Source organism: Pleurodeles waltl, chromosome 7 (genome assembly GCF_031143425.1).
Source record: "Pleurodeles waltl isolate 20211129_DDA chromosome 7, aPleWal1.hap1.20221129, whole genome shotgun sequence".
NCBI classification, from domain to species: domain Eukaryota; kingdom Metazoa; phylum Chordata; class Amphibia; order Caudata; family Salamandridae; genus Pleurodeles; species Pleurodeles waltl.
Genome location: NC_090446.1, coordinates 1,198,589,620 through 1,198,601,107, shown reverse-complemented (window position 1 = coordinate 1,198,601,107; position 11,488 = coordinate 1,198,589,620). Strand labels below are relative to the sequence as shown.

The following is an 11,488-nucleotide window of genomic DNA, read 5'->3' as shown; positions in this document are numbered from 1 at the left end:
GACGCTGGTGCTCCAGGCAAGTTTCTGTGCTTCTCCTAGGTGATGTTCCCTAACCCAGCATGGGAGACTTGTAGACCCTCAGTCGCCCATGCTAGTCACAATAGGCACATGCACACACACGTTTGGGTGCATTTACAGAAACTGCAGTGTTATAAACCCCATATTGCATAGGAATATGGAAAATATTATCATCATAATAACATCCCTCAAACCACTCTGCAGAACTTTACTGGTCTCAAAACTATTAGGAATCTGTGCCTTGAGAACCAAATTATGCATCAAGGTTATCTTATCCATGCAGCATACTGGTAAAGCTCATGGACTGTCACTAAGTAGGTTGAAGGTTGAAATCCTGGAATCTTATGGCAGTGTGCCTGTTTATTTGCTAGTAATAATGCAAAATATTTGGGTTGAATGTCATAGTAATGTCTGGACACTGCATAATCAGGAATAACCTATGGTGTAGTGGTTAAGATCTTAGACACTCACACTAAAGGTTGAGGGTTCTTATAGAGGTGTGTCTATGGTCATTTGCCTGCTTGAATTGTTTTTCAACTTGAAATGTTTAAAATACATACCAAAAGGTGACCTCACCCTTTTTAATTGACAAATGCATTTTTCTTTTAAATTTGTCCTAAAATATCTCATTCTAAGTATATCATTCATCAAAGTCTACAATATTTCTTTGGGTGGGTATGGTGGTTATAGAGGGTTGGCCACAACACCTGCTGCACACTGCCAAAGGACATATGCATCGGTGGTTGGATTAACGTATAGTAATTAAAATTACTTTACGTTAAGAAACTCATAGAAATTCACAGAAAAAAACAAAGGTTACAGGGACATTATAGTTAGGAAATAGAATAACAAATATAGAAATTCACTTAAAAAAAAAAAATCAAATGTTACAGGGACGGTACAGTAAGGTTCTGAATTTACTTGCACAAAACCATAGAAATTCAGCAGTTAAAGTTAGAGTTATTTCAAGTGACTAAATCTTGTGGCATAAGTTAACTATAACTTGCGCCCTCGCCATGCACTGCTAATTGCCACAGATGCTACAGCACTCATGACAACTTCTGTAATGTCATTAAAAATATAAATAAAACATTAGCAGTCAAATTATTGAAGAAAAAACTGTGCATGGCAGGGGACAGAGTTATAGTTACCGTAGGCCGTGAGTTATAGTTACTTACAACTGCTGAATTTCTATTTATACCAAAAGTGAGGAACATCTGAAAGTCATCTTGATGGAATTCAAGTGGAAAACTGAAAGCATTTTCTACTGAGCATACTGCAGTAAATGCAGAAATTAGGGAGTTTCATAGCAAAGGAATCTCCCACGATGGCCACCAGAGAAAAAAAGAGCCCAAATATCACCCAACGTTGCCCAAGGACAGCCCAATGACAGAAATGTGCAAGCACTTAATTTAGTTTTTTAATTGCAGTTTTATATAGCGCTGACGTGACCCAAAGGTATTGGAGTGCTTTACATGAGCAAAAATTTACAATACACAAGGACACCTTCCTTTTTGGTTTCAGGCATAGGGAGATTAAGTGATTGGTCCAGAATCACAGGATGTTGAGCCAACACCAAAACTCAGACCTTGTTCCCCAGTTGCAAAGTTAGCAGTTCTGGCCGAAATGCCATCTCCTGTCCCCCAAGTGCAACAAATAATTAAGTGATCAACTCAATGAAAAAAACATAAAGAGACCAAACAATTTTAAAGTGCTTTGTTGTCATTTCAGAACTCAGAAAATGTGTCTCTGTGAAAAAGACCCCTCATTGTTTCAATTTCTAAAGGAAATGCTTTAGGTTTACAGTTCTGATTACATCAGGATGTCTCCAGGCATGCCACACTTTTGTAGTAAAAATAAAATGTGAGTGATCTAGTTGTTCATTAGAATACTGTGGGGAGGTAGAAGTAAGAGACATGTATACGGATAATTAAGGGCAGGGAAAGGGAGAAGAGGCGGCAGCAAGTTGATCACGTTGAGCAGGCAGGAGGGACAGTGGCAGCACAACAAGACCATGGAGGGCAGGGGAAAGGAGGAAGGGGCAACAAACCAACCATGCAGGACAGGCAAGAGAGGCTGTGGCAATACAACAGACCATTGAGGGCAGAAGGGAGAGGCAGTGTCAGTACAACCATACATGCCGACAGACCCGATTCAGGCAGGAGAGTCCCGATGTTTTTAAGTTCAAAGGGGTTTTATTTTAGCATCTACCGCTTAAAATCTCCCCTTTTTCAATGTAAGAAAATGGAGAAAATCAATTCTCTAGGATTTATTCCTTCAAAATCTCCCTCTTACCAAGTTCAAATATAGGGCAGGAGGAATGGGGTAGAGACATGGAGTTGGACAACAGAGGGCAGGAGGTTGCTGGGCAGCGGAACCAAACTGACCTTATAGAGCTGGTGCCAGGGATTGCAGCAGCACAATATACCACACATGGCAAGTGGGAGGGCAGTGCAGCACAACAGAGCATGGAAAGCAATAGGGAGGGGACAGGGCCATGCACATGGACAACAGAGTGTAGAGGGGAAAGAGGCAAGGGCAGCAAGCTGGCCATACTGGACAGAAAGGAGGGGCAGCGGCAGTACAAAAGATCACGAAGGGCAGGAGGGAGGTGGCAGGGGTATGCCATCAGACCATGGAAGGCAGAAGAGAGGGGATAGATGCCCACACATGGAAAAGAAAGGCAGGGGGAAAATGGGGTAGGGCAGGAGCAGCAAGCAGACCACGCAGGGCAGGCAGGATGGGCACTGGAAGCACAACACACTGGAGACATCCAGGGAGACTATAATGACATACAATGGAGGGAAAATGGGAGGGGGTTAGGGGCAGCAAGCTGGCCATGCAGGGCAGGTGGGCGGGGCAATGACGGCACAAAAGACCATGCATGCAAGCAGAAGGGTTAGTGGCAGCACAACCGCCATGGTGGGCAGAGGGGATGGGCAGCAGCATGTATAAAGGACCATGGAGGGCAAAAAGGAGGGCCAGGGGCTGGGTATAGACAAGCTAGGGAAGGGGGCTTCACAAGAGACCACAGATTGCAGGCGGGAGGATCGGCTGCAGCACAACAGAACATAGAGGGAAGACGGAGTGGTAGCAAAATGGACCATGGAGGATGGGAGAGAGGGGATGGAACTTGGACAATGCAGGGAGGAGAGGGCAGGGACAAGTAGCAGCCATCTAACCATGCTGGGAAGGTGGGAGGGGCAGTGGCAGCTCAACAGAACACTCAGGGTAGACAGGAGGGGCAGTGGCAGTTCCATCGAACATGGTGGGTAAAAGGGAGGGAGCAGGGCTGTGCACACGGACATCGGACAGCAGAGGGAAAGAGCAAGGTGAGCACGGAGGCTGAGCAGGAGAGCAGTGATAGGGGCACAGACTTGGGCAACAGAGGGTAGATGGAGTGGGCAAAGATATTAGCCAACTTGACAGTGGCACCACATTGCAACATGCAGGGTAGAAGGGCAGATTCACAAACTCGGACAACGGAGAGCAGGGAGTAGGTAGGTAGGGGCTGCAAGCTGATGTGCAGAGCAGGCAGGAAGGGCAGTGACAGAACAATGGCCAGAAAGGGCTGGAATGAGGGGGCAAGGGTATGGACTTAGACAATGGATTGCAAGGAGAAGAGGCGCAGGGTCAGCAAGTTTTGACCCTTTGACAGGGTCTGCACAATGGACTATGCCAGGTACAACCTTGTGTCCAGAATACCCCCACCACCACATACATTACAGCTAACAGCTTACTTTATATTAAACAAAGCGTAGAAATCCACTGAAAAAAATCCATAGTTAGAAATTTTAAGAATATCTACATTTACATAAAATAAAAAAAACTTAGAAATTCACTGGAAAAAAACAAAGGTTAAAGGGATGTTATAATTAGGTGAAAATGTCACGTAAAGCATACTGTTTGAAACCAACGAAACCACTGAAATTTATTTATCTCAAGTAATTATAACTCGTACCCTAAAATGACTATAATTTGCACCCTCACCATGCTTTGCTTTTACCATTGCATATAAAATAACTCCTGCCATACTCATTGACTACATTTATAACATACCTAATCACATATGAAATGCCATCATTGTTGATAATACTGTGAGTGGTGGGGCGCGCGTTAGTACGATAATTATAACTGGTGAATTTCAGTGGTTTTGTTAATTTCAAATTGTATGACCCCTCTGTGGACCATGTAAACACAAAGAAAAAACAATTCTACTGAAACAACATACCTGTATATTTTTTCTTGGTCTTTTTTATTTAAGTATTCTAAAGTAAAACTTTGTAATTTGCAATGGAGCATGTATTTTTTATATCATTTACATTTTAACATCATTATACTTTTTAAAAGGACTTTGTATTGGTAAACAAGTATTGACAGAACTCCTAATACAATGGAAAAATAACTTGTCCAAATGGAGTGGAAAACATTTATGAACATCTGTCAATGAGGGTGGAACAGTGCCAGATTTTCAGAATAACCACCAAACAGGTAAATAAGTACTATTCAGATAAAATGTCTGTATGTGAATATCCCTCATGGAGCAACACTGGATATTCATTATTTTTGAAAATCAATGGAAGCTCCTGTTGAATGTTTTATTTTTGGCACATATAATGCACAATCCACTTATCAATGAAGCACAGATGAGTGTACAACAGAAGAACAAAGTATCCACTGGGAGTAGACAGTGTTTACTTTGAATGTATGTATATGTTATTTCCAGTGGCAGCCGGCAGTTTTAGGAGGGAGGGGGGCGGGCAACACACACACACGCACACACACACACACACACACAACCATTAACAACACTCATCAAATATATCTCTCTCTCGCTTTCTCTCCCTCTCTCTCTCTCTCTCTCTCTCTTTCAGCCTCAGAGGTCCCAGGAGGGTTGGGACTGCTGTCTTCCCTCAGTGAGGGAAGACAGCAGTCCCAGCCTCGTCACAGAGTGGGATGGGGTCAGTGACACTGATGACCCCCACCTCACTCTGTCATGAGGTGTCACTGATTGACACTTGCCCTGGGCGCTTCAGGGCTTAAACCTGAAGCGCCCAGGTCGAGGTCAATGCGTGACGCTTTCCTTGTCACCCGGGGGAGGGCCTTGAGGCACCTTTGCTGAGCCGAGGAGGTCATGCCCATAGGGGCTGTGACCTCTTCAGTCAAGCAAAGTTCAGCTGAGGCAGCCAGGAGTCTGCGCAAATCGTGCATGTCTGCTCCTGGCTGCCTGACCTGAACATGAAGAGTGTCTGTCAGTCTGACCTTTGCTCAACCTGACTGACACTCTTCATGAGGGGCAAAAGGTGGGGGGGGCGTGGCCCCTCCGCCCTAAAGGACGGACTGCATCTGGGTATTTCAATAGGGTGAGCCTAGCCAATAGTAAATTCGAGCTCTGTACATGGTCAAAGACAAGATTAAAGTCAATGAGGAAGCTGAGTTGTGGACAGTTAATGCATTGCGATGTAGTCTTCTTCAAAGAGGTGAGTCTTCAACACTTTTCTAAATTTGAGCAGGGTTGGGAGGGTCCTGATGGAAACAGGGATATTGTTCTATATAGTAGGTGCATAGACGGAAAAGGCCTGTTGCCTTGTTTTTTATTTATTTATTTTTACACTTTTTTACAATGTGTACTGCTTGTCAAATAGAGACTGCACGTAACCAGATCAAATTGCGAATCCGATTTTTTCATCTCTAATAGATGAAATTAGGAAAGGACATTTATTTTGCTCCAAATTCTTTTTTAGTGAGCATCTTAAATATTGAAAGTGGATTTTTGGGCAGTTTGTTCCATGAAAATTCACACGAGAAAAGAATTTGTCCTTCTAGTTTCGTGCTCCTTTTTATGTATTCACACTAAGTTAAATAACATGTGTAGTTACTCCCTAATTACCCAGAGTCTAGCCTGTGATAATTTGATACAGAAAGTAAGAAACTTTATTTTTTTTGCTGTGCAGCCTTTAACATCGCGCTTCATCTCACTGTTAAGGATTTGCAAAATTAGTTCAGAGTCTATGGTAAAATTCTCACTTTACAGCAGTGTTTCAGGGAGTGGTCACATAGAGCATCTGTCACTAAACACCAATAGACAGCTCTATCCACTAGATGACAGTGATTTATCGAGAAACCAGTGAGACTTACAAGAATATTTTTCGCTGAACCTTCCCCTCTTGCAGCAAGATTAATTCTTTCTCACGGTCACATTTGCCTACAAATGGTTACTTTTTAGAAATGTCTCAAATATGTCACTGCACACGGGAGCTGGGAGAGCCAATTAAGGCTCTTGACTGTTTGGAACAGAGAACAATGCCCAGATATAGTGAAGAGAAGGAACCCCATGCTCTCATACACTGATACCAGAAAAGACAACATTTTAACAAAATACAATAGCAACGGTATGATTAATTTCTTTCCATCACTGTTACCTATACATTTACAAAGAGAACTCTGAAAAAACGGATATTCAGGGGAAAGTAAGAGTTTAGGTGCTGATGAAACCATAAGCATTTCAGGGCAATACTTCAGGATCATAGCTAAGCAGAAGGACAGAACAACCTGAGCATATAGTGAAAAAATACTTCTACTGGGGGCACAAAACCCTATAATAATGGTGGAACAGGCTTCACAATAGGGCCGGGCATCCTGGATATATAATGGTACAGACTGCTGACAGCAGGCTGACAAATCCTGGACATAAAACCAGAAGAACAGAACACTTGCGGGGTATAATAAAACAGATTCCTAAAAATAGGATGCAAGAATAACGTAGTTAAAGGCAAGATGTGCGAACGTGGAGCTAAACAGTGCATTTTCCTAGGCACATAGCATCTAGGAGGTATAATGAGACAAGTTCTGTATAAAATATCTGGGTATAATCGAAAAGGCTGCTACTAGTTCAACTGAAAACCCTAGACTTATACTGGAGTATATAAGTACCAATATGGCAGGGCACCCTGGATCTATGAGGAAGTAGATCATATTCAGAGAGACTAAGCACCTACAGACTACAGGTAAGAAATACATCTAACAAAAGGGCAGAAATTCTGGACAAGATAGTTACCTGTGTGACATTACGAAGACTAGCAACAACCACATAAAATGACCCCACCCCAGCACAAGACCTACACGATCTCAGCTGGCTAAAATGGCCAGTCATAGTTGATTGAAGCAGAGGAAGCTCTAGATTTCCATTGCTGAACCGTTAAAATGTATTATGACTGACTAATTCACAATGCTCAGTAGGTCAAGAAATGTTAAGAGTCCGCCTCAGGTTTTTGCCTTGAAAATAAAGCAATAACTGAAAAAATTTAACGTTGAGGGTTTTGAGTTCCCCCAACTGCCTACTGGGTTCATAAACGAAATACTCCGGTACTTCTTTTACAGATTTCGTGCCTCAACACATATGTTGTAGGGCTTAAGAATCCGGATGCCTCCACCAATCAGTTCGACACGATTGCTTTCACCTGCTGGAACGTTGAATGAGAACTTCTGAAACAAAGTAATGAAGATCAGAAATATTTCCATCTTGGCCACAGATTCTCCAAGGCAAACACGTTTTCCTAAAGAAGAAAAAATGGGAAGAAAATTTCAGAAAATTAACTGGTAAAAACAACCACTATAATAGATTGAATCTATTCATTCATATGACTGAACAACAGACACAGGACTGATGTTATGATGATATTGGAAAATTTAATTTGTATTCTAGTTTCAAAACTGATAATAGGACCGAGGAGAATTCAGAGCACTGATGTAATCATAATATGGGTTGTTTTGATGAGACAAAGTTTGCCTCATCACAGAGCAGAATGAGAACTGAGAATACAAATCAGACCTAATGAGACTTCCAGGGCATACACTAGGATATTAGTTTTGAAAAACCTTAATAATTTCAATTTCAATAAACAAATAATATAAAAGCATTAGAATTTAAGTAAAACAGCCTAAAGTAAATAATGTGTAACTTGTTATTGCAAAGTGTCTCAATAAAAGTAGACTTCTTTGCGTCTTAATAGTCTATAAAAACATGTCAGACATCATGAAATGGCATACATATTTCACATTGAAAAGGTATTTTTTTCCATAGCGGATATCTTTATGAGTTCATTAACCCAATCTTCAATTTTGATATATCATCTAGAATTCCATTAGTACAAAATTATTAATTTGTCTGGATGTGATAAAATAATGGTTTTGCAGGATATCTTAAATTTACAATAATTTTAATTTGCAATGAAAATCATCTCTTTTTGGCATTTCTCGCATAAACCTGAATCTACTATTCTGTTTTATTTTCAAGGGGTTAAAAACATTCTGAAATTCTTTTATTGAGTCAGCCTCTCAGGCCTATCTACAAGTACATTCAGGTCAGCAGATAAAATGTCACTCAAAATAAATCATCTTTTAATTCAACACTTTGAGAAAACATCCATAGGTAGAGTGTTAAACCTTTACATAATAAGTGTATAATCACACATACTTTTCACCATCTTACATATTTGGTCCTCTACTCTCCGCATACCCATCTCTCAATTTATTTATAAGTGCCTTAAAAGCTCTTTTTGTACCAGTTTTAATGTCATATAGTCTCAATTGTCAAAAATTCCAGGCCTTATATTCTATTCCAATTCTTGTAGGTAATTAGCAGACCATTTTATTTACATTTTGTACATGAATTATCTATTCAAAACCTAAAAACTACCTGTGTATTAGCTATTCTAATTTCTGTATATATATAATTCCTAAAATTGGAGATAACTTCCATCTCATCACAGCACTGTTATATCTATTAAAGTCACTATACAATTTGGTTACTGTCTGTTTATGCTGTATTTCCTGTAGCTTCCTTTTCATAATAAGGAAACTTGCATCAGGAGATCCTAAAGATTGCTTTCTGCTCAATTACCAGTGTCCACTACTTTATGTTCATGTTTATGTTTTATCGTTTAATAGACATCTAAGCTTTTTTTTTACTGTTCTAGGAAAATATCTTAATTACTGCACACTTGGAAAAAGTATTTAAAAAAGATGCAGTAGACCACTAGTTTAACAAGTGTAATATTTACATTTTTATCAGTTTATTTTTGCCTACAATCCCAAGATAAGTGCCAGTGAAACTGATTAATTAAAAAAAAAAATCCAAAATAAAATGTAAAAAAATGTCCTTGTCTGTACAGATTTCATACCAAATTAAGTTATATTATTGTCAGTACACTGAAAGAGCAACATATTTATAACCATTTTGCTTTACATTTTAGGAAAGATTAGTGCTGCAGACCTACTTTAATTCACAGATTGCACTGAAATAGTCCCTTGCTAACTGTCTACTTCTAGAATTTGCTAGCATTAATCTATCTAATAATATAACCACAAGGAAGACCATATAATTTGTGTATAATATATATATATATATATGGAAAATGTCACTTACCCAGGGTACATCTGTTCGTGGCATGTTCCGCTGCAGATTCACATGCTATGCACAGGTCCTGCCATCTAGTGTTGGGCTTGGAGTGTTACAAGTTGTTTTTCTTCTAAGAAGTCTTTTTGAGTCACAGGACCGAGTGACTCCTCCTTTTCGGCTCCATTGCGCAAGGGCATCGACTCCATCTTAGATTGTTTTCCCGCAGAGTGTTAAGGTAGGAGTGATAGAGTGTAAAGAAAGAGATGTCCATAGAATAGATATATATATACATATGTACAAACTTGAATGCAACAAACGGCTACAGGCTCCCGGGGAGGAGGGAGGGCGCATGTGAATCTGCAGCGGAACATGCCACGAACAGATGTACACTGGGTAAGTGACATTTTTCGTTCAATGGCATGTGTAGCTGAAGATACACATGCTATTCATAGACTACAAAGCAGTTCTCCTCCAATACGCGGTGGTCAGCCTGTATGAGTTGAAGTTGTTTGAAATAGTGTTCTTAGTACAGCCTGTGTTACTGCGGCTTGTTGCGTTGCTAACACATCTACACAGTAATGCTTGGTAAATGTATGGGGTGTTGACCAAGTGGCTGCTTTACAGATTTCTGTCATTGGTATATTTCTTAGAAATGCCATTGTTGCTCCTTTTTTCCTAGTGGAATGTACTTTTGGTGTTATCAATAGCTGTCTTTTAGCCTTTAGGTAACAGGTTTGGATGCACTTTACTATCCATCTGGCTATGCCTTGTTTTGATATAGGATTACGAGTGTGTTTTTTTTGGAATGCGACAAACAGCTGTTTAGTCTTTCTGAATGATTTTGTACTGTCAATGTAATGCACTAAAGCTCTTTTAATATCTAATATATGGAGTGCTCTCTCCGCTACTGAGTCCGGCTGTGGGAAGAAGATTGGAAGTTCCACTGTTTGATATAAATGAGACAGCGAGATGACTTTAGGTAGGAATTTTGGGTTTGTGCGAAGTACAACTTTATGTTTGTGTACTTGTATAAAGGGTTGTTCAATAGTGAATGCTTGTATTTCACTAACTCTTTGTAATGAAGTGATTGCCTCTAGGAATGTTACTTTCCATGTTGGAAATTGAATTTGACAGGAATGCATAGGTTCAAACGGTGGACCCATGAGTCGTGTGAGTACAATATTAAGATTCCATGAAGGTACTGGTGGTGTTCTTGGAGGTATGATACGTTTTAGACCCTCCATGAAGGCTTTGATGACAGGCACTCTAAATAGAGATTTGTTTTGTATATTATGCAAATAAGCTGAAATAGCTGTGAGATGTATTTAAATGGATGAAAAAGCTAAATTTGCCTTTTGTAGATAGAGTAAATAACCCACAATGTCCTGTATGGTTGCGGCAAGGGGTGCTATGTGTTTGGATTGGCAGTAAAAAAAACGGATCTTTTCCATTTGTTTGCATAACACTGCCTGGTGGTGGGTTTTCTTGCTTGTTTAATCACTTTCATACATTCTGGTAGAAGATGTAGATATCCAGACTCTAAGATTTCAGGAGCCAGATTGCTAGATGGAGTATTGCTGGATTGGGGTGCCTGATTTGTTGTTTGTTCTGTGTCAACAGGTCCAGCCTGTTTGGTAGTTTGATGTGTGGGACTAGTGACCGGTCTAGCAATGTTGTGTACCATGGTTGATGTGCACACGTTGGTGCTATAAGTATGAGTTTGAGTTTGTTTTGATGCAGTTTGTTGACCAGAAATGGAATGAGCGAGAGTGCGGGAAAAGCATAAGCAAATATCCCTGACCAGTTGATCCATAGAGCAGTACCCATGGATCGAGGGTGTGGATACCTGGACGCGGAGTTTTGGCATTTTGTGTTGTGGTTGGTGGCGAATAGGTCTATGTCTGTGTTCCCCACTGGCGAAAGTACTTGTGAAGCACTTGGGGGTGAATCTCCCACTCGTGTGTTTGATGATTATCTCAGCTGAGGCCGTATGCTAATTGATTGTGAATCCCTGGAATATACTGAGCTACAGGGTGAATGTTGTTGTAAATTGCCCAATGGCAAATTTTG

General features: G+C 40.4%; 1 protein-coding gene across 1 annotated transcript in view; it reads right to left on the bottom strand.

Annotated features, from left to right (window-relative positions):
• Positions 1-4,254: 4,254 nt before the first annotated feature.
• Positions 4,255-11,488, bottom strand: part of LOC138246096 (cytochrome P450 2B2-like) — a 262,823-nt gene continuing 255,589 nt past the window's right edge. The window contains exon 9 of the mRNA XM_069200332.1: positions 4,255-7,574. Coding sequence (XP_069056433.1) covers positions 7,393-7,574 — 182 coding nt within the window. The 3' untranslated portion in view covers positions 4,255-7,392. The remainder of the gene's footprint in view (positions 7,575-11,488) is intronic.